The 24,232-nt window shown below is 41.7% G+C and overlaps 1 protein-coding gene and 1 long non-coding RNA gene across 5 annotated transcripts in view; one reads left to right on the forward strand and one right to left on the reverse strand.

The window, feature by feature from the left end:
* LOC108885311 (complexin-2) overlaps window positions 1–16,186 on the reverse strand; it is a 48,470-nt gene extending 32,284 nt beyond the window's left edge. The window contains exons 1-2 of one of the 4 annotated variants that reach the window (XM_018679610.2): window positions 15,842–16,186; window positions 14,716–14,834 (exon numbers count right to left, since the gene is read on the reverse strand). In XM_018679610.2, coding sequence (XP_018535126.1) covers window positions 14,716–14,746 — 31 coding nt within the window. In that variant the 5' untranslated portion in view covers window positions 14,747–14,834; window positions 15,842–16,186. Of the gene's footprint in view, window positions 1–3,750; window positions 3,851–14,715; window positions 14,835–15,010; window positions 15,133–15,249; window positions 15,447–15,841 lie in introns of those variants that run through there. The other 3 variants (XM_018679611.2, XM_018679612.2, XM_018679613.2) reach the window with 3 other exon arrangements.
* LOC108885313 (uncharacterized) overlaps window positions 4,003–24,232 on the forward strand; it is a 56,710-nt gene continuing 36,480 nt past the window's right edge. The window contains exons 1-2 of the long non-coding RNA XR_001961238.2: window positions 4,003–4,090; window positions 14,196–14,318. This is a non-coding gene — a long non-coding RNA (uncharacterized LOC108885313). The remainder of the gene's footprint in view (window positions 4,091–14,195; window positions 14,319–24,232) is intronic.

Consider the following 24,232-nt stretch of genomic DNA (forward strand, 5'->3'; position numbering starts at 1 on the left):
TTGGCCAACCATTTAACCAGGCTTTTGTTCCAAATTGCAACAACAAAGCATCGTGACTCTGCCACAGGTCTCTGACTGTGTGGTAGTAATTAAAGCCATTTGACTTACTAACAGAAACAGAAAAACATTATTTCTTAGAAACAGAGTTGCAATAAAGCAATGTCAATAACATAACTCTATAGTATCATAATATTAAAAAGCTAAAACAGAAACAGTTTTAGGTGTATTGAAAGAAAACTGAAATAAAACTTTCAAATAATAATTTATATTTGGCAAAGATATTCTACCTCTCATTTGGCAACTGGGTTACAGTTTGCAAATAAGCTAGCTTGTACTCTAACTAAAAACTGTTGTTTCCAGGTTCGTCCCACTGGCACTTAAGTTTATACGTAAGATTATTTCTGTCTCCAGAGAAGCTCTGCCTCTTAAAAGTGTTAAAAATGTAACTAGAAAGTCCAACTTGTCCCTAAAGTTCTTATAAAACTGCTTCTGCATTTTATCTGTTCAACTCTCCTGACCCAAACTAAACAGTGTCGTTTGATGTTAAATGGCCATAAACGTACGGCGGAGGTCGGCACAGCGATGTTGCATAATGTAGGTGCAAATATTGAGGCCAAACAGATGACTCATTTCCTCACAGCTCAGTCACTGCAGAGGTAGAGAGGGAGCCCATCTGTGGTGTGCATGTGTGCAACTAATGTACTGCTCTGTGTGTGTGTGTATTAGAACCAAAGTTTGTTTTCAGCTTCATGTATGTTAATGCATATGTAGAAATGTGTTTTTTCCACTTGTCAACATGTGTATATTTAAATGTTGATATGTGTTTCCATATCAGCCTGTTTGTTTGTACTGAATGTGTTTATTGGTGGGAACTAGTCTTGTGGAGCGTACGTCATTATGTTTTTGTTTATATGTCATTCTTAATGGACAGGCATATGTTTATGAGTGTATGTTTCATCATGAACAGAGCGATAAGTTAATTTTTTTCTGCACAAACTTCCCCCAGTACATCTGCAGGGGTTGTTAAGGTGGTTGAGTAACAACAGTGACTCAGTAATTTCTTGGCCATGTGCTTGAAAACTCACTTCACGACCCAACTCGTGTTGGAGAAAACAAACTCTGCAGTTTCTACTGCTCCTGCAGCGGTCATTGATAACTTCACGCCCCTTCGTGCGTCACAGCAGCAGGCGGCATCTCTTTGCATCAGCATCCTCCAGGCGGCTCAGCAGGTCACAACACATCACTGATTCCTCCTGCCCTCAGATCAGACAGCCCTGCCACTGCCAATGTGTGTGTGTTTGTGTGTGTTTGTGTGTGCCAAGTGTGCAGCTGCTGACCCTTGCAGAAAGTTCTGGATGCCGTTGGGTTGACTGACCTGCTGTCCTGGCCAATTCTTCTGTCTGCTTCCGTCTGTGCACTTGTGCAAAGTCAACACTTTGCCTGAAGTGTCAACAACATATTAATTCAAACTATCACAAAAAACTTCCTTAAAAATTGCCAGCATGTATACTAAGATTCTTAAGTTTTTTACGGGGAAGTTGTGGTGAACACAGGACAAATAGCAGGGTGTGTGTCTAATAACAAGCTGCTTGTGAGTCCATGTGAAAATAAATCATGTGCACATGTACATAGTGGCTGACAGGACAGACTAGTGACTGTCATTAGTCTGTTTACTGCCAGTGATCTACAGTAACAGCGCGCCAAAGGAGGATGCAGCATTACATGTGGCCTCATTCATTATTTGTCAGAGGCAGTGACTCATATCGTACCTGCATGGCAGAGACCTTGGCAGCGCTGCCTGGAGGTCCATTAGCTTGTCCTATACATTAGGTACTATTGTAACACTGCCCTGCAAATCACACCACTAATGGTAGACTATTCATGCTAGATTTTTCCTCTCATTAAATATCATATCTAAAGCCATATCCCATGATACTTGTGGGAAACATTAAAAGAAAATTATTATTATTTAAAAAAAAAAAACAACAACTTTTGGCCTATTTGCATAGGTTCAGCCATATGGCATATGAAGAGTCAGTAAACTCTAAATCTGGTCAACAAAACTCCACTGTTACCAAACTTGTTTGAAAGAAATAAAACAAAAGGCAGATACTGAATATATTTTGGGAAATTTATCCATTACAAGCATCCATTAGATGTTACAGACCATCGCCCTCAGTTTATCTATGCAAAAAAACTTAACAAGGGACTAAAACTGACATTGTGGGTGTGCTCGTTTTCATTTTTAACTCACAAAATATGGTTTAGAGAATATGTCCCAAATTTCGTAACTGGTATTTATAACAGGGGATGATAACAAAATTGTAGAATTAATGCCCACATTGTAACAAAAAATGTTCCCTTAATGTGTTTTTTTAGGTTTGGGTATAGGTTCTGTCAGTCTCAGAGGAACATAATTCAAGTCGCTATTACTTCCCCACTTAGTCCCACCCACCCAGCTGGCTGGATGAGGTTGGACGGATGCCAGCTGGTGGTTATAGATTCTTGGCATTGATCACGTACTTGTATAGGCTGTCAGTGTTCTGCCAACAAACCTGTGGGATACAACACCATTCACTGTCCACAATATTTCAGTTTGAAAAAGGCTCCTGCCTCACATCAACAATGAAAACAACAAAAACCACCATACACAAAACCAAGAACGTTCAAGGTCACAAGTCAACGACACTCACAGGTGTCAACCCGCTGTCTCTCAACACCTGTAACACGTTACACTGCATCAGAAATCATCTGAGAGCCAGAGGGTTAAACTTAAAATAATAACAGCTGAGAGAGCACTGAGTCAACAGAGCAGAAATGTTCCTATACTGAACACCATATGCATTTACAGCCACACTAATACACACATGATCGAGAGGGTGCTCCATAACACTAATGTGTGCTATCCAGTCATCCCTCTCACCATGGCATATAGATAAGTGTCATGCAGCCTCAGCGTATGCTATTAAACGCCTTCTAGGTCAAAGCGTGAATCAGTAATAAGTATCAGCATCTCTCATGCAGCACAGTGTCTCTCAGCTCCCCGGCGATGCAGGTGGAGTGTTTTGATTCCCTGAACTCCCCACCAAGATCAGAAGAAAAAATCCATTTGGAGATGTAATTAGCACAGAGAAGCAAAAGAACTGATGTGTTTGTGTGTTTAGGTTCAGAGAGGCTCATTTGTCTGCACGGATGACTGAGCAGGATTGCCATGTGGTTTTAATGTGTATTAACTGTGCATGTGTGTTTATTTGTCATGCTGATGGCAGTCTAGTGAAGCCATTTGTATTATTTACTAAATATGGATTCGCTAACTTCCCCAGTTAATTACACACTGACATGAAATCATTCACTGGTTCACATGAGGTGAAGGGTGTTATCATTAAAACCCAGAAAAAAACAAGCTCTATATTATTAAGGAATTTGCACTGACCTCAATGAATAAGTACAATTAGTTTCAAAAGTTTTGCGGTAGAATTTGTATCATAATACGTGTAATTCAAAAGTTGCTGTCACATACATGTAATAGCAACTTTTGAATTTCAAACTGGTAGCCAAGACTAACTGCTGCCAGTCGCTAATTCATGCAACATCAAATCTAAACATAATTTATGCATTGCAGCACAAAACATTACCACACGTAGATACCCTGCACTGCATAGCACCTATCTAGAATTATTAGTATAGTAAGCTTGTGACAACCTACATTGCTAGTCACCCCCAGAAACGCCCTTTTAACAATCGACTCACCGATTTGTTTCCGGTTCGCGCCTAAATTCGAATCCTTCCTTTAACCGTCGGTCTCACAGGGGGGCGGAGGAGGAGGAGGGGTACGGAGCTACACGGAGCACACGGAGCAAAACCGCTTATTTGCGATAACCGTTAGAAAGATCGTTAAATCCCCGAAAAAACTCTTCCGCCACGGATAGCGTCCTCCGTTCGTTACTGCCGGACTCCTAACGTACCGCTCCATATCCACTCTGGTTGCTAGTTCACGGAAACGGGTCACTTGCGCACATTCCAGAAGACCCGGCTTGGATTTTCAGGGTGACTGGACTGGACTGGATTGGATTGGACTACCTGGCTCTCTGTAAGTGAACCAAACAATTATTTGTATTTGTTTTTTTTTTATTATTATTTGTTTGTTTGTTTGGTTCTTTTGATTAATTAACGAAATTGAACTGAACTTTGTTTGAATGTCGGAAACTAAAACGGAACTTGGCTGTTGTGTACATTTTGAGTGCACTTTCTTGTGCTGTGCCATTGTTTTTCATTAACCCTCAGTAGAAATTTAAGTAGACAATGGATGACTCTGGATCTCCCCTCAGCTCTAAGCTCATAGTTTGATATAGTGGCCATCCTTAAAAATATAAATGTTATGTCCTGTACAACATTACCTTCAGCACCAAGTTCACAGTAAAGAGTGGTGGCCATGAACAAGTAGATAGGAAAAAATAGGTTCATTAGGTGACAGTATCCAGCTGCCTCATGAACTAAACACTTTAAGCAAGCTTTCATTCAAACAATTGTTTTTTGGCTTTTCATGTGTCTTGTACAAATGTGCATTCAGGCATGCATGGAAGTGTTTATTCTGCCCATTCCTCTTACGCCCTTGCTAATGTTTCTGCATAGAAAATACTTGAGGGACTTTTCATGTTGAAAATAAAAAGCTGTGATTGACAGCCAAGATGGCCACATGGGGATTCCCTCTACAGCCGTTGGACTGCCTGCCCCCGGCAGGCTGTTGTAGGGCAGAAAACCCCCACAGATTGCAGAATGTCAATCTATTGTCATTATTACATAAGGGAGAAATATAGTTCAGCACTGCACAAAGGGCGTCTGTGTGGTTGTAGAGATCTGCTGCCAAGAGAACCCAACAAACTTAAGAAATGTGGGCAGGCTTTGGATCAATTTGAGAAATGCACATTTAAATTACAGTGATAATGTAAGTTTAATGCATACTGATAATCATGTTTTTCTCTCTTGCTTCATTACATACACATCACTCCACATCAAAAAAGATGCTCTTGTTGTTTTTTGACTTATGTCTGCCAAATCTGACATGAGTTTGTCAGATCTCAAGTTTGTTACAGTCCTGATTTGGATGTTGACTCGACTTTTGCGTCCCTGTTTTTACATTTTTCAAGATACATTCATCCATCTTTGTTCATTTTTTTCTCCAAAGCAATAGAAACAATCATAGAGTAACACCTGTGCTGAGTATACTACAGAATTGCCCTTGAATGTTTATGCATTGGTCAGTGTCGTTCCCAATCTTTCATTGACTGGCTGTTGAAGTTTAACATGCAGAGGTGGCACCTCTAGATAGAGGTGGATCCTCTAGTCCTTTGATAATTAGTTTTACCTGTTGGAAAACCTACTACCATTGTTCCTCTAGTGGTGTCAGTAGAAACAATGGGGTACTGTAACTGTCAGCAGTAGAAGTTGCACTGTTACAGCGGTATTATTATCCTGTGAGTGACTGAGTGAATACCCTAGCTGCTGAAAAAGGGCATGTGTGGCACAAACAGAACCAGAACTAAATCAGGCTTTTAATTGCTGACAGTAGTCCTGACTGTTGAAGCCACAGGAGGCTTCAGAGGTTACAAAACCAGATCTTTTGAACATGGCTGCTGCAGTCTGTAACTTCAGTTTCAGAAAATGCCCCTTGGTTGGTTGCTGTCACTTCACAATGATTATAACACAAACGCCAAGCATAGTGTGACATGAAGACCTTCAGGGTGAGTTGCTGGACCATGATGACAAGTAAAATATCAATACATCAATCATCTCCAGTCTGACATTTTTTTAAATTGGCCCCTTCACTAGAGACAGGTTGAGGATTTGTGTTAGTCAAGAAAGGGAGTCTAGGTAACTTTTTCTTTTTGATGGTGTTTGGTGGAAAATGTTACAAAAACATAACTGTAGGACTGACATACACAGACGTGCAGTTAACTCTGAGTGGGCTGAAATGAATAAGCAAAACAAACATCAAGCATAAATGCATAACTTTTTAGTTATTTTTAGTCTAACATCTGATACAGCATGGAAAACTGAAATGTGGAAAAATCTGCTGTGTATTCATTCCACCAAACTGAGGAGGTACAAGGAGACGTGTTGCCAGGTAAAATGACAGAGAGGATGAACTGGAGTTTTACCAGCCAAGTTAGATATATAATTATAAAATAATAACCAAATGTGAGGAAGGATTGATATAGCTGAGCTCTGCTATTCATCTGACTTTGATCACTTGTAATCAAATAGGTGCAGCGAGTGTAGGTGTTTCTAATCTTCCCTCTCTCTCTCTTTGGTGTATTAATTCATGTTTGGTCATGCTCAGGCAAAGCACTGGCCGTCCAAAACCGTGAACTATGTCTGCTGCTTTCCACTGAGGATAGCTGTGATCACAGGTGACATGTTGAATCAGTCCCACAGCCAGAGATGTCAGCTCAGCTGGGTCCAGTCACTCACCTCAGGAGCTTCATATTTACACAACACAGAGATGATTAAAGTTTGAATAATAAACAAGAACCCTGAGAGCAAACCGAACATTTATTTGGGCCTCCATCTGAATTAGCTGAATGATTTGAAAGTGACTGTTTTGGAAAAGAAATAGTGATTGGTTCCCCTAAAGATCCAGCAGTACTCTCTATAGTCTTCTTCCTGAACCAATTAAAACACTTTGCCTGTGATCAGCAGCACTCCTCAAGGAGAGAGAAAAACTGATGGAATAAACCTTCCAATAATAACTAATGGCTGAAAGATTTACCACCTGGCACACAGAGTTGTGTTTAACTTTAATTAAAGACATTAACAAACTTAAAGTTTAATTAAAAACAAGATCTACATTTAAACTAAGGCTTGTTGAAGCATTTAAAGACTCTCCAGCTGCATATTTTGTGTTCGTATGCTCAACGTCCAAAGCTCCTGACAGGTAATTCACAGGTGTCATACCCTTTTTTGTTAGACAACAATGAACCATGTCTCCTACTCATAAATTCCCAACTAAATCTCTTTGCAATATCAGGGACTTTAAACCATCTTACTGTTGACTGGCTTATTATCAAGTGAAATATGTGAACTTTAAGATATTTGGATGCTGCTGTTAGCTGATTAAAAATGGTAAGAATTAATCAGTTTGAAATGTTGCCAGGTATAATGAAGAGTAGCACTTAGGCAATTCACTTTCTTGTTAACATTAAGCAAAAAGTCATGCACTCATAGCTAACATTTCAGGCCAGATTAGGGTTTAATTTTTTGCGTCAAGTGTGGCTCTGCACCTTAAATGATAAAAGCCACTGTGCTGTGCAGTGGAGGTGTCTACAGAGGGCAGATATCATCACTGCACATCAATTTATCAGGATTACAAAGCCTCCCTTCTTGACTCATTTCTCTGAATCGTATTAAAATGCCTTGATATCCACCATAAAACATTATTCTTACATGCCAAGTCAGCTGAAAGCCACTTATGTGTGAAGAAACTCATTTGAATTTCTCACAGAGACTGCCCACCCATGCGCAAAGCTTTTATAGGAAATCCAGCAGGAAGCGTGTATTGTATAGAAATTACACGTCACTTTATCTAAATTGGTGATTCAGTGGTCAACTCCTGTTAGGTAAGTCACCTGTTAGTGGCTCCATTGAAATGAACAGTGCACACAATTGGCACTTTGCAAAAATTGTGGAAAATTGACTATTATTAGAACACAAACGGTCTTTCTCTGTGTAGAAGGCTAAGGGCCTTTAGAATCATCACCGTCGCACTGATGGGACTGCTGCTGCATAAAAATCCAATTTTAGCTTCATATGGCCATGTTTCCATCAAAGCTTAATATGAGAAGAAAAGTGATTACGCCTGTACAATCAACTCTCTAAATGCACAAAGACGATATATATGAATCTGTCCCACGGCTCTTTTAAAGACCCATGGAGGCCATGCCTGTAGTTTATATAGACAAAGTCCATATAACCCTCATTAGCAGAAAGTGGACAGAGTAAGATGGAAGGAGCAGAGAAAAAAGGAAGATGAAAGGAAAAAGAGAGGAAGGACAAGCAAAGAGGGCACATAAAAGCCGCTGGTTTACAAATGTAGGTTTGTTTAAGAACTTTGAGGGAGGGGATGTCCATTATGAAATGTCTGATTCAAGAAATCCCCACACTACACAACAAATACAAATGGGTCTCTTTTTCTCTCTTTGAGCAAGTAAACAAATAACAGTCCATATACCTGCGGGGTTTGTAAGGTCACACAGGAGTTATACATCTTCATATAGCTATATTCTCCAGAGTTCTTCAGCTAATCCTAATTAATCCTTTAGGATAATTATGTTTTATCTCCTATGTGACCACACAACTAGAACACAGGGAATCACCTCGTACAGCTTACTGCATATTACATTTTCACAATCACATTGTCAATATTGGGGATAACAGTTAATGCATGTTTCCATCATGACTGTGTTTATCATTAGGACCTCTTTAGCTAATTATATGTATATATGTTGGAATCTGTTGTCGTATTGTGAAAAGGTTTCTTAAGATAACAGGTTATATTTTCTCAGTTAACTTGTTGGAGTGATCAAGATTTTGTAGCAATGTTTACACATGTTAACTGCCATGATGATTGTGTATACAACAAAATAAATGCTTATAACATGATATTATTGCAAGATAATTAATCATATAGGTCTAAGAGACCAAGCTTTACCAGGACACAAACCTACAAGATGTTGATTTCAGTTCCAGACATTCTGATTTAGTCTTTGGAATTAAAGCTCTAACTCTGTTTATTCGGTAGTTATGGCTAAAATTAACCTGAAATCCGGATAAATGCTAAAATCCATACAAGACTGACCAAAGGTCTGTTTTTCTCAGTCTTTTTTAATGGAAATCCTTTCAAATGGCAGCAGTGGCCTCAGGGTTAGAAAAACAGTTTGTAACAGATACTGTAGGTCCCTGGTTCAGTTCTCTGACCTCCATTACCACAGTTGAAGTATGCTTGAGCAACAAAACTCAACCCCCATCTGCTCCACTGGGCAACAGATCAGACTGAGAGAGGCATTTTTGCTCAGTAAACCTACCCTGAATAAATAAAGGTTAAAACCACGTCACTGTCAGAGGTAGCAGCTGTGTTTCACAGCAATTTTGCTCAAAATATGAAGCTACAAAGGCAGAAATGTCTAATGTGGCTTCACATTATCTCAAAGGGTTTATTTTCATTAAAAATACCATTGGATCGAAAAGTTATTTTATCACTCACTTTTCCAATGATTTTTCTATGAATGTTTTTCTTCCCTGAAATTACAGAGTGGTGCTTTAATGGAAGACTTTATATAGGAAATAGAGATGCAAGCAGTGAGTCATGGAGAGGAATTCAAATCTAAAATTGATCAATAGCAGTGTGACTTTTCCCTCAGCTCCTTAAATCCCTGACTCAGTGTGTATATCTGTATATACATTCTGCCTAAAGCATATCCACTGCTGTCTATGCACTGTTATTATCCAGTGTTATTCTCTGTTTACACACAGAAGTTTGTCTTCTTGGAGTGTTTACATGTTTGTCCAGTAGATGTGTGTAAAAGGCTTGACTGCAGCTGCTCTGTCTCTACTGTTGTGGTATAGTTCCCTGCTGTGGTTTTCAACCGGGAGGGAGGTTTGTTGCATCCCACTGATTATGACTCCCTCTGTGTGTGTGTGTGTTTGTGTGTGCATGCGCGTGTGTGTGTGCATTCTTGGTTGGGTTTATCAGTATGTCAGTAGGTTTGAATTTGATGTTTTTGTCCCTGGACCATGTGTCTGTGTTCATGCATTTGTGTGTTGCTTGCCAATTTTGTGTGTAGTTTTGTGTGTTTCTGTCAGAGTCATCTCTCTCTGTCTTACTTGGGTACACACACACACACACACACACACACACACACACACACATACACATTTTATCATCTAATAGCAGCTAAACCCGACTACTAAGGCCCACCCAGTCTCCCTTGTCTGTTTGTCACACACTTTGCTGCTCTCCCCTCTCTCTTGCCACACACAAGCAAACACAGAATCACACACAGGAACACACACACATGCACACACACACATGCCAGTTTCCCCTGTGGCTCCGTGATTGAGGTTTCCTTGCCTCACCCTTTAGATTTACTGTAATCGCCAAAGGAGGGATGGAGGAGGAAAGAAAAGGAAGGAAAGTTAAATTGAAGGATGGAAGGGCAAAGAGGAGCTAGAGAGAGTGATGGAGTAAAAGGAAAGAGGATATGGGGAGCTGTGCAGAGCGGGAGGGGAGTGATGAGGAAGTGAGAGGTGGTGAAGGAGGGCAGAATAAAGGGAGGCAGAAATGTGACTGAGAAGATGAGAAAGGTTAGAGGGAGGAGGGAGTGTTCGAGGGAAAAGGAAGTGGAGAAAAGAATGATGAGTGATGGAATGATTAGAAGTAGGGGCAGGAAAGAGGAGAAAGAGAGAAGCTCCAAGGCTGCAGAGGACAGAAAACATCTCCCATTAAACAGAGATTACAGCCTCTGCCGGTCCAGAGTGCCGCGCGACTTTACAACCTCTGCCGTCAGCCGCTGATGATATAACACGCTGTTTTAAAGATCAATTTGTCACTTTTCATCTCCTCCTACACCTCATTCTCCTCCTCCTCTTCCTCCGAGGCCAGAGGCAGAGATGCCAGAGGGGGAGGAGGAGGAGGAGGAAGGGGAAGGGAGTAGCTGGGGTTGTGGCTTCATCGAGAGTAAGAGGCGAGAAAGCTGACTTCTATTTACGAGCACTTTTGATGATGTCATCTGCAATAAATCCTCCCCTCTCCCCCTGTGCTGCTTCCCGTCCTTGCAATAAGAGCTCTGCACACACACAAACACATACAATGATCTAACTGCCCAGCAGATTCAATCAATTCCTCATTTGTCCTGACTACATGTCACTGATAAGCTATGGCCCGGGCTTCCAAAACTGAGGTCTGGGGACTCGAGGAGTCCTTTAAGTGGTTCCACGAGGGTCCCAGTCAAAAAGATGAAAAGCTCCAATTCTCTTTGAATTCACGCACAAGTTATAGGACCTGATGTGTTTGTGCATGCTTTAGATTATAGGGATGCTTTACTGACCATTGTCTATATCATAAACGTTGGGGCTGATTTCCTACCCTCTGTGAGGACATTACAGTTGTGTGCAAAAAGTCAAATGACATATTTTGTTAATTTTTCAGGTGAAAAGAAGTAAATACAAGTTTGTAGTAACACCCCATACCCCAAACCACTGCTGCAAACACTGAAATGCATGTATTCCTGGTGTGACCACGCCCATGATCACAGCTGTGGTCTGTTGCATTTGCATCCTGTGTTGCACAGGTTGTAGAAAAAGCATCTTGTCACCACTAGTTGGACTGTTAACGCGCTCCTTTAATGAGCCCTCTTGTATATCTGCTGTAAAGTCTCTCTTCTGGGGGTCACGAACATGAAAAACTTTGGGAACTTCTCAGGTATGACTTGCATTTCAAAGGCTGTACAGGTCATGGGTGGCAGTGACGAGTGCTTCCTTGGTGCCTAGAGAGACGACCCTGCTCTTCACTGTATAAAACAAACAGAATAGCAATCACAGCCTGGATGGGAGCAGATGGGGTGTGAGTTTCTCCTCAGAGCGCAGAGAGAGAGAGAGAGAAGTGAGATAATAGCCCATAGCTAATCCACTGCGCTCTGAAAACTCATTACTCCTTAAGAAGGAAACAAAAAACGTGCTCCCCAAGATGGAAAGAAATACTCTGCCTAAGGTGAAGACCTTGGCACAAACGGCCTGGTTTTCCTCATGTGTGAAATTTCTTTTATGCACAGTTCAGCGGATTTGACTCATTGTCTTTATTGACGTGGAGCTTTGTACCAGCCTGGCGGTGGGCACCCGCAGCTCCCCAGGACTCCAACTAACACACTCACCGGCAGCGAATCACACGCGACGTACACACACACACACACAGCTACTGTACCTGAGACAAACAAACACAACACAGCCACAGAGACCAGCAGCCTTAAAGCAACATACCTGTGGTTACAAGTTTTAGCTCCTTGACTCCAAATCATGTACATGTTTAACCATTTTTAAAGTATGCATTTTCTGGGCTTTACATCTAAAATTAAACGTAAAAGTTAACTAAGAAGTTTCAAGCCAGATACATTTTTAATGTGTTTGAATCATGCGCTCCTCACAGAGCCCTCACTGGACAAACTGAAGAGGAGCAGGCAGGCCTGTTTTATCCTGTCAAAATGTAAACAATAGGAAAAAGGCAACACACTGCAGTCGTGTGGTGGTTTCACTGAAACAAAGAAAACCTCCTGCCCAGCTGATATCATGACAAGCTCAGTTAGCTTCAGTTAAACGTCTTACCATATTATCTGAATAGGTCAATACCAGAAGTCCCACATTAGATAACTTCAGCAACATAACACCAGTAACATGTCAGAATGTAAATGAATCAGAACAAAGTGGCTTTGTGTCGACACAACTACAACAAGCAAGATGAAACATCACATTCAGTAGCTGTGTAATGAAGTGGTTCCTGTTCTGCCTCGTGCTTTAACATCACTGTGCAGATTGAGTGTGACATGACCTCAGATCCACCGTCACCTCCAGAGACTGACCGGCCAGAGGAGACAGTGACGACTACATGTACATGCTACACTGAGTCATGTAATGGAGAACAGGTGTTCAAGCAGTGTACTGTATGTGCGTAGCTGGAAGTCAACCTCATCTTTGCACCATTCTTTACTTCAAGTATCAGATGTTTCTTAGGAAAATTAACGTTTTTGTGTGACACTGAAAGTGGTGATCAGAGTTTATAACTGTTTCCTCTAAGACTGCAGTTATAGTTGCATTAGTACTTGTACTTTGCAACGACAATAAATCAACTTTAATACTGAAATCTTAATGCACTGTTCAAACTGGACTATAATTACGTGGAGATGTCATAAATTCTGACAGTGCTTTTTTACTGCAGACCTGGGTATCAGGTGGCACACCATGCACTCTATTAATGGTTTCTCCACAACACAGCTGAATATACTGCTGTGTTGTACCCACGCCTCCTCATAGCTCAAAAGCTCCACTGGAAGTAGAGCATTTTTCATTTTATGGCCCATTGATGAGTGTTTGGATCAACAGAGGAGAAGTGGATTATGCTGCAGGACTAGTTTGAGAAGCTTCCATGAACATTTTGTCACAGCTGTTGTCCTCTCCAAAGCAAAAAGCGAGTAAATTTCAGATCCATCTTTCAAGCCTTCAGGCAGTGGAGATTTGATGCTCAAATGTCAGTGGTGTATTCTGTCAAGTTCAGGGGGAAATCTCCTTCATGGTTAAAAGAACCCAAGTTTGACTGTTGATAGGAAACTCTACTCTCTAGCGTCAAAGTTACAGAATCCCATGGCTCCAATAATGCAACAGTTGTTACAGTTTTGTAGATTTTAATGGCACCATTTCAGAAAAGGCAATGTGTGAAACAGCAACATATTTTCACAGTCAGTCTCTAACTATGGAGCATGGGCTCTTACATAAACACAATTTTCTGTGGAGGTTTTGGCTGTGCTGTTCACATTCACAAGTGGGCAGGGCTCAGCTGGAAAACTGAGCTGTCACATGCTCCCACGCGCCAACCAGGATTCAGCAACATTTTAGTCAAAGTGATGACGGTTCTGAGGGTGTTTGCTAACGTTGTCTTGGATATTCCCAAACAGATATGATCTGATAAAGCAGGGTAGCTTAGATTTGAACTTCAGATTTTTTAATAAATGATACCTGAGGATATTTTTTTAAACTTTAACTTCGATTGTTTCTTGTTTATGTTTGAGAACCACAAAGAACTTTCAGTGCAGATCCCTCAGAGTCTGATCACCTCATGGAGAAACCTACAGCAGCAGGGCAGGGTTTTATCTCCACTCTGCTCTGTGCAAACATCACTCAGAGGGCCCACTGCGGACAAATCATTGCGCACTCTGTGAAAACCACTTAGGTCCTTTCACCTTCCACTGCACCATCTGCATATTCATACATGATAACAAGTTCATATTCCTTCAGAATTCATTACTCTGTTATGATAATCTCATGTCCAGGGAGCAGTTGCAGCACAAGCAATTAGAAAACCATTCACATGCTGCATACTGGAATGAAATTATTGAAGATTAGATTCTGCTTTGATTATCTTTTTCCCCCTTCAGGTGGAATATGTGTACTCAGCATGTCGAGATAAAGAGTGACTGCAGCGTCCAGTCAAGAGGCACCACAGCACTGATCAATGGTTAAGACGGAGCCACGGCACAGACATGTTTCAACACCTACTGGTAAGCAGGTTACTCTTACCGGAACATGAAATGCCCTTTTGGCCACAGCGGTTCAGTAAATCACCAGCCTGTTACTGTAACGCTGTACTCAGTGTGCCCCGAGGGTCAGCTGCGCCATGTGCGCAGCGACCCAGCAGCAGATGTGGAGGAAAAAACGCAAAAAGCACCGAGGGATGAGAAGGGGGAAAAAAGAAATAAAACATAGAGGGACTTCCTCCGCTGCATCTGTCTAAGATCGAAGAGTAATGATGTGCGAATTTGTGCAGCAGGACGCGAAATTGGGAAGTCACTGAATATCAAAAGGTCGGACAGAAGTTTAGGACAGAAAAATAACAGCTCGAGGGAAAAGCACTTTCACACACAAATAACACCCAACGGCAAAAAAGGTCAAACTTACCTCCCAACGCTTGTTTCATAACGAAATTCATGATGATGGCTTTTAATTCCCTGCCTTCCTTATCCGAGCGATGTTACATTCAATAGACGCGGAAAAGTAGAAGTCCTTTGTTGCCAGATCTGGAAAGAAAATGACAAAAAAAGACGTTTCCCCGATGAAACAGACCAATTTCAACAATTCAAAATTTGATCGGGAAAATGCAAATAAGACAGCAAAAGTAGTGACTGTACAGTAAATACAATGCTGGAATAATGATGACTTAAAATAACAATATGTAGGATGACTACAAACTCACTTCAGATTACTACAGACGATAAAGATTCTATAAATATTAAACGATCATTTCTGAAATGACTCCACGTTTAGCCTCAGTTACAGCCTGCACGGAACAGTCACATATAAGCTTATAGGATCTGCATTTGTGTGTTAGGCACGTTTCTTCAATGCGCCAACTGAAGGACACCAAGGTCAATGGTTCAAACACAACCTACACACAACGGAAAACACACACAAAAACACCTACAATCCACTGACCAAATCAGCAGCTACGGCTCTCTATCTCCCCGCAAATGTGGCGCTTTTATTGAAAGAATCCGGACAGTTGGGTGTTTGGTGTCAGGCAGTGACGGGAGTTATGTGTCACGACAATCAGTAATAACCTCTGTGTGGCCGAGCTTTGCCCGCAGGCGAGCGAGTTTGGAGAAAGTGCACGGTGCAAGTCCTCAGCTTGGCAGGACAGTCTGTTGTCATGCATGTGGACGCCGGACTGAACCACTGCTGTGTATTATTCCTGATCATGTGGTAAAACTTTCCATTCTCCATTGGAGGGACATTGAACACAGCCATCCCACTCCGGCATCGTACAGTGCGTTAATTAAGCAGCGATGCAGCGACTCATACATGCATGTTTACAGCTACATATGCAGTGAATGTGCGGTGAATGTGTTCACAAAAATCGACACGATTGTGCATTTGCGTGCAAAGACACGGAGACGGTGTAAAAGCAGAGATACTGTACACATGCACTTCCTCGTTTAATCAGAGGCTGGTTTCAGCACCACCGCGAGTGGACAGCTCCCCAAACCGCTGAATTACACTGAAGGAGCCGCATCAAGCGTCGATTTACCTCCGTCCGGCGACTGGCTGAAATCCTCCTCACACACTCACACACCAAACAAGGATCAGAGAGCAGAGCTTCAGCTGCAGCACCCTCCGGAACCAAGTTATCCTGCAGCAGGCAACAGCAGCACAGGCTAATCTAACTGCTCGTCCCTCGCATCTCCGGCTCCCGGGGCTGGAAAAAAAAGGACGTCCTTGGTGCTTCCTCCTGCCTGCACACACACTCACTCACACACACACAAACACACACGTAGAGAGAAAGAGGAGGAGTAGAATGGGGTGGGGGGGTGGGTAGTGGTGGTGGTTGTGGTTTGCGGAGGGTGAAGCAGCTGTCGTTCACACCGTGATGGGAAGGAGCGACTGAATCACATGGAGGGATGGAGACAGAAACGTCCCACTAACGTCCCCCTGACCGATAGGGAGAGATCAATTATTCAGCCCTGACGCTGGCTGGCTGCTCCGTCCTACAGCCCGCCCCCCTTTTCTGCAACGGGAAGAGGGACTCGGCGTGCACTTAAAACGGTGGTGCAGAATATAACGTGAATATGATGGAATATGTTGTCGCTTGATGCCTCTTGGTTTGTCTGTGTTGCGTTCAGGTTTGCATCCAAGTGGATCCATGTGACAAATCACAAAATGTTCCAGTGGGGTTCCTTTCATGTAGCTACAGGGAAATCTAATGTGTCTGTGACCATATTGTTCTTTGTCATATTTACATCACTGTTACAGTATAATATTCAGACATCTGAACATGTCAGTGGTGCACACATACTCTGTAAGGGACAGGGGCAAAATACAAAACAGGCATCTTTTCTGGGTTAGGTTATTTTTACCCTCATCAGAGAGGCACTAGTGCAAAAATGAAGCATGTAAGTGTGCTGATAGGACCCTGACACATCCTGGTTTAAAGGTGGTTTCAGATAAAGGATATTTTTACCCAAAAGTGGCGCCAGTGAAATTCAATTCTTCAAGTCATTCTTCATCTTTTAGCAGAGATGTTGAAAGGGACAACGGTGTTGTCATTGTTGTGGTCTCTTTGAACGTGTGACGTCGTCGCGCAAAGCAACACTGTTGTTGCATCGCTTCATTTATGAACAACTTGGTGGGACTTTCATTGAATCTATGTACAGTTCAATTGAACAAAGTCTATGAAATCGGTCGTACTCCAATGCAGAGAAATTCATCTTCTGCCGGGACAACCCACAGGACCCAGGAGGATCCTCTGCCAATGTCCTGGTGCCAGACACCACAGGACACCCTCAGAGGTCCTACACAATATTTGCCAGGTGGTGGTAATGTTGTGACTGACCCAGCATGGCTGCTGCATTACAACCAGTGAACAAAATGGCTGTCCTGTGTGTGATATGACAGATTTGGTTTGTAGAGAGCCCTTTTTGTTCTCAGTTCATAACATTTTTTTCTCTATCTGGATCTTGCTTGCAGGGAGGTTTAACCTGCAAGGCTGATCTTTTTAGTGACACCAAATATAATACGGCATTAAACTTTATCCTGATAGATGATAAGTCAGTAAAATTATGCAAAGCTGTGACACTAAAATTTCACATCTTACACCCTTTCAGCTGTATCTCATTTAGCATCCCATTCAGCATTCACGGATGTTCTTTGGTTTATCATTTGTATGTAAAATCGTGCCAACTTGAGTCCCTCCACTATTCAGTTGTATAGCAGGGACTTGACATGTTTCCTGGAATTAGGCTGCATGTAGAGAATTTTAATCCCTGCTTTCTTTTTTATCTCACCGCTTCATTTGAGGAATCTCTGTAACAAAAGGTTGAACAATCTGCCAAACTCAGGTAATTAGACTTCCTCAATTTCCCCACCAAACCAAGCTGAGTTCACATAAATCCCTGCTGGTATAAAACGATGTTGTAAAAGCAAAGGGTATTACCTGTATTGTGTACAGCACTTTTCTTCGAGTTAAAGCAGCACCGGGCAAGATTTTTATATTGAAATACATCTGTCTTATTCTTATATTAAGTAGGACTGCTGCAGAGATGGGATGAGGTTGGTTAACCCTGGTGTGTGGTTCAAGACCGCATGAGCTTTATGCACAAGCAGGAAGGTAATATACCCAAAAGAAAAAGGTTACCATTATTCAAAAGTGAGTAAAAGTGGGACAGAATTTTTCTTGTCCTGCCTATTTTTTTGGCATGAAACAGGGATTGTAAGGCCTGTAGGGAAGGACCTTTAGTGTGGGAAAATGTTGTCAAACAGTGTCAACGGCTGTTGTAGTGATATTGGGATCCTAGAATGCTTTTATACATAGAATCAGGAAACTTAGAGCTTTCAAAGAACATATCATTTGTCAAGGTTGTGTGAAGACTGAGTCTAGAACAGGCGAAAACACACCCAAAGTAGTGCTTCCTTTTCTGTCTCTCTCATCTTTTTTGGTTTCTTTTGACATAAAGCATCAAAGACCATCTGGGCGAATTAGCTTGAGCACATTCTGTATTTCTTGCTGATGTCACCTTGAAAGATTTCTGGAGGTCCTTAAACTTCAAAGTCACATCTCCTTTGCATTTTGGAAAAATGCTGAGTGGAGTTTTCGCACACAGGCCATGCAGCGACTTTTTGTCTGGTTCTTCTTTCTTTATCAAGCAACCTTGTATAATTGTTTTAACGAATGAAAGGCTGACACAACTGTATTCTGTATTGTATTCTTTGGACATAATGTTTTTTTTGTTTTACCTGTTTTGAATTTTACATTAGGGAGAAATGTTACATACTACCTGGTAGCTGCTCTCCATTCATTTCTGTTAGCTTCAGCTGTCAACCTACAGTGAGGGTGTTACCACAGGTTGCCTCCCAGAATGCCTATAGGCCAAAGCAGAGGTCGTTTGCTTTCACGTGCTTTCTCCATCAGCCTCTGAGATGACTATTGATCAGTGACAAAGATCAATAGTAATTCACATTAAGTGATTTTTTAAGCCACTTCTGTAGTGGCAGTCTTCCACACCCAGTGGGACTTTTCTGATTTGCATTATGTCTTCTGATCAATTTACTTATTGGTTACAGTGGTGTAAAGAGGTGGTTGCTAGCTGTAGGAAAGGAAAGACTGAGGGAGCTCATGGGCCAGTTTTTATGATCTGGAAGGCAAGGCTGAGCGACCTTAGCTGACATCTCTCCCATGTCAGCCAATATCCTGCCGAGGTTGGCGAGGACTGCCTCCAAGACAGTGGGAGGGGGCATCACGTGTGCCTACTGTTCAGGTCCCAATATCACATTAAAAGTCAAAGGTTTCATATAGTGGCTGTTGTATATCATACACATGAATAATATCATATTATTGTAATTGTAGTGGATTCAACAGTTCCCAGTAGTTCCCCTTAGATGAACGTGAATGAAATGAACTTGTTTCATTAGGTAAAGTGACACCCAGCTGATACGTCAAATGCAACTTATATTTCTGACCTTAAATTCAGCCTTTGCCTTAAACCTAACCTGACGCAATAAGCCTGGGAGCTCACGTCAGGAAAGGAGCAACAACATAAAAAGCCTCACTTTTTCCTGGACATACTTTTGTTGTGAGGAACAAGCACAAGAGCACAAAAACACACACACACACAATCAGTCCCCTCTCTCTCTCACACATTCTCCCCTGACGTCTTGTTAATGCAACTCAGGCCCACTCTAATGTACTACATGCTCCTTTCTCTTAACACACACACACACATATAGAAAGTGTACTGATACGTCTTTGCTTTCTAGTGCTTGCTCTCGACTCACAGACATCAGAGGATCCCCACTGACTTGCCAAAGCTGATCTGTGCATTTAAGTGGCAAGGTGTCCTGTTAATCAACATGGGAAGCCAGTGAGATGGCATTGACGTATTGCATTTATTCCCCAGTGTGGCTGCTGATCTCTGCTCAGCCCACAAATTTCCCCAGAGGATGAGTTGTGTGCCCTGGATGTTGGAGGATGAAGGCAAATGCTAGTTACTGTTTGTGTTTTGGTTACCATTGTACACCTTGTCAAATGACCTGCAGTAGCTCTAGTAATTATGATGGGAGCAAAGAAGTCAGATGATGTAGTATTCAGAGAAATATAGGTGGTTGGATGGATCAACAAAACTAAGTCAGGCAGTTTTTAATGATTGGCAGATGTCAACACAAGATATATGCATACATATGGTGTCCCATTTGTGAGCCACAACATTAAACACATTATTTATGTTAGAAAATAGTTCCTGAAAACGTGTGAAAAGACTGTAAACTATGTGTTACTGCATTGTGGAGTTAAACCATTTCACAGTTTTCCATCAGTTTCATTCTCAGGATTTTTATGGGCGGGTCTAAAACAGTGGCACTGGAAGCCACCGCTCAGCAAAACCACACCTCTAACACTGTAACCAGAACTGCATTAGCATCAGTGCTTCTCCCACTCGACCACAAGTCATTAGACATTTTGCCAGCTAGCTATGCCATCGTCCTGCAAATATATCTTCCCTAGATGGTATAGTTTGCAGAACCGCTCTGTCATTGCCCTATTTAAATTTACAAAGGCATTAAGAAGAGCATTAACACTTAGTTTTACAAACTGTCATCGGAGAGAAACCGTCAAAGAGGTTAGAGTCAGGCAGTAACACACTTGTTTGTATGAATAAACATCACTATATAAACAGGCCATTTGATCAACAAAACTTCTAATCTCTATTCATTTCAAATCACTAAGGAATTGTCTTCAGGCTCTGAACTTGGCTCTGGCTTTGGTGGCTCAAACATGTACAGCTGTACAACTCCTGGGCTGCTAGTATACATTTTTCAGGCCGTGGTGCTAACAGGATGCTAACAGTGTTAACGGTCTTTGTGCTGCATGGCGGCACCGTTCCAGTGGGACGTGGTTTCCGTGCCTGCAGCGGACACACCCCCAGCGTCTCAGAGCAGAGAGAGCTCCTTATTTTGTCATAATTTTGAAACCTAATTTTATATACTTACATCATTTATATATTTGCCGATGTTTATTATTTTACTCTTTATATTTGCCTGTGGTGTCCGGCACTGGGGCACTGGCAGCAGACCCTTGGAGCTGTGAGGGTGGAGCCTACATGGATCTGGCTTGTTCCATCACCTCCCACAGATGCTGGATCAGATTGCAATCCAGAGAGTTTGGAGACCAGGTCAACACCTTGGGCTCTTTGTTGTGTTCCCTGAGATATTTCTGAGCAGTTTTTGTGGTGGGGTGGGAGCACTGTCCTGCTGGGGGTGGCCCCTGCCATTGGGAAGTGCTGTTGCCATGGAGGGGTGTGCTTGGTCTGCAGCAACCCAGCTAAATTTGAATGGTTAAAAAAATCTGCAAATCTATAAAAATAGGTTTCAAAATCATGACAAAATGAGGAGCTCTCTCTGCTCTGCTGCTGGGGGCGTGTCCACTGAAGCCGCTGAAACCACGCCCACTCTAATGCTGCATTACAGTGACTGTTAGGATGATTTAAAAGATAGATATTAACAGCCTTGGAGTTGCATAGATGTTCACCTGTGGGTGTTGGTAGTGTTCCTCAGCTCAGCTCAGTGGTAAATTTAAATAAGGCAACAACCGAACTGTTGTGCAAACTCTGGCATCAAGGGAAGATGCATTTGCGTGACGACGGTGTAGCTAGCTAGCAAAAAATAACTCGCAATCAAGTGAGAGAAGTACCAATGATAATGCAGCGCTGCGATTTATAATGGTTACAGTATTCGGGGGTGTGGTTATGCATTAAAGTCACTTCACATAGACTTTAATGCTGTGGCTGATCGGTGTATACAAGATATGTGGGATGACGACGTATCCTGAAACCAAGTATTAACCCTGAATTAAACAGTTCACCTTTTTGAGGATTATGTTTTTGTCCCAACAACGTGATGAGTTACATGTATACACACACATGCAGTCCTCTGCAGAAAAAAAGCAAAGCAAAATACACTTAATCAATTCAGTAGAGCTGCAAGTCACAGAACCTGCCAAAAGGACCAATATTCAACACAAAGAACTTGACATATAATTACTGACAAATAATCCCTGCTGTGTCAGTCTCTTTGGTGTTGTTGCTTTTTATTGTGTGTACACCAGGAGGAATTGAAGCTTTATTAATGTGCATTCACAGTGACTGAGCTTGCATTATTAAATTGCACACCATGAAGTGCTGCTCTGGAGTTTTGGACCTTTTTTCATAATAAAACCAAATTGTTCAGCTGGGCCATCAAATGCCACCCGCAGGCCTCGTTGAGATCGAGACATCACTGTTTTCAGAAAACAATCCAATGCTGGGTGGAATAATCCAGGCTGAGGATATCAGTGGTATTCTTCATCTCTTTGAGCTCTTACTTTTATTGTGCAGGATAAAGTAGATGGAGTTTGAAGCCCAGAAAATCAAAAAAGAAATTAAGTCACAGGTAGAGGCTTTGCAGTGAGGTCTGGCCAACCACAAGGGCATGCAGCCTTCTGAGCAGAGAGTGGATTTAATGGTACTGTATGAGAAGGAGCCTGAAAGGATCAAAACTAGTTGTTGCTCTCTAATTAGGTTTCTTTAGTTTGTACTAGTTAGTGTTGGGTTACTCTGCTACAAGATACAGCGGCAGCAGCTTAACCTTTTGACGCTGTGTACACAGGAGTCAATAAGTCAATCACAGCAACTCCAGCAGTTGGAATCGACTCTAGAAATGTAGCAGGTGTACTCCATCACCCGTTAAGTCTGACAGCTCACTATAGCCAAAGGGAAAGCTACAGAAAGAAACAGACAAATGTGCTCACAGCTCTTTTGCAGTAACTCAGCACATGCCCTTTCATTTCCCCAGGATCAGATGATTTGTCCACTGCAGAATCATTTTCAGAATGATTATGGCAGTTGGGCTGAAACTACATTTTGAGATCTTTTACCATAAAATATATGAAATCCATCATTCTACAGAGATTTACAAGACAAGGCAGCAACACTCCTGAATTTCCCAGTGCTTCTTAATAATATACAGTACAGAACACTCAACTAATGTTGCCATGCAACAAAAACATATATTTTGGGTAATTGTGCTTAGCAACACAATCATCTTTCTGATTGGAGCAGCTGTAATCTAAATCAAACTCTGAGTCATGGACCATTACATTGAATCCCTATTTTAGATATATTTTGGAAAGTTTCAGTTGCATTTTACAACAAATAAAACTCAGAGAAGTCAGAATACCTTTAACATTTTCACAGTTTAACCGAATCAGTTACTGCTCTTTTTCTTTTCCAGCTGAATACTGATCAGTGTAAGATACGCTTAATTCATGCACAGGTGTTTTCAGTTACTCTGGCTGATTAGAGAAGGCATTATAACGTAACTGCTGGGAGCTGAAATACACTTGAAAAGCTGTTGATGAAGGAGGCAGCAGAAATGATATTAAAAGCTGGAGATTTTGACATTAACAGCCAACGAAGAGAATCTGCCACAGAGGGCTGATGTCTAATCAGCCAATCACAGTCAGCTGTGTCTGTCTGTGTCCAGGGGCTGAGAAGTTAAAACCCAAGTTACCACGAGTTAAAAACTGCTTTTATGTTTGTTTTACTAAGGAATCTTAAGGCTCAGATAAAACTGAAGAGTATGAGACATTTGGGTGACTTTTTTTAATTACATACTGTGAGAGAGGCAAAGTTTATGAACCTTGATGTTGCAGTTGTGGATAAATAGTGAAAACTGTGGGAGTAATAAATGTATTTTATTATTAAAATAATCTAAAAAAGCACTACAGAAACCACACCACAGCACACTATTTGCTGCAAATATGCTGCACTATGAGAGAGGGTCTAATCAGGCAAAGTGAAAACACCTGTATAGGTGTACCTAGGAGTCTATCTTAAATCCTCAGCACTTATCCCTACAGAGACGCCTCATATCAAGGCAGATAGAGACAGAACTGAGAACACCTCTCCAGCAGGCTGATCTCTGGTCTCACATGCCACAAAACAGTCCCGACCTGCCACGGCATGGACTCAACAAGACCTCTGAAGGTGCTCTGTGTTATCTGGCACCAAGATATCAGCAGCAGATCCAATCAGTCCTGTAAGCTGCGAGGTGGAGCTGCCACAGATCAGACTTATCCCAGTTCATACCCCAACACCACAGTCAGTAGGTACTCACCACTGCTGACTGGGAGCACCCCCCAAACCTTAAGACAGTGACTTTAAAGAATAACCTTTGGAACTTTGCAGTGTGTTAAATACCTAAGCCTATAGTATAAATATATATAATATATACATTTTAAGATATAAAACATCTGGTTAATGCTGGTTAATGTAAAATGCACTTAATTCAACACCAGCACAAAATAAAAAAAATCCTCTGGACTTGACGTTAAAGATATTTTTGCAATTCATCCTCATTCATCATTCGTAGCTTTTTTCGGGACCCAGCACACCCA

The sequence above is a fragment of the Lates calcarifer genome, linkage group LG8 (assembly GCF_001640805.2).
Source record: "Lates calcarifer isolate ASB-BC8 linkage group LG8, TLL_Latcal_v3, whole genome shotgun sequence".
In the NCBI taxonomy this organism is placed as follows: Eukaryota; Metazoa; Chordata; class Actinopteri; family Centropomidae; genus Lates; species Lates calcarifer.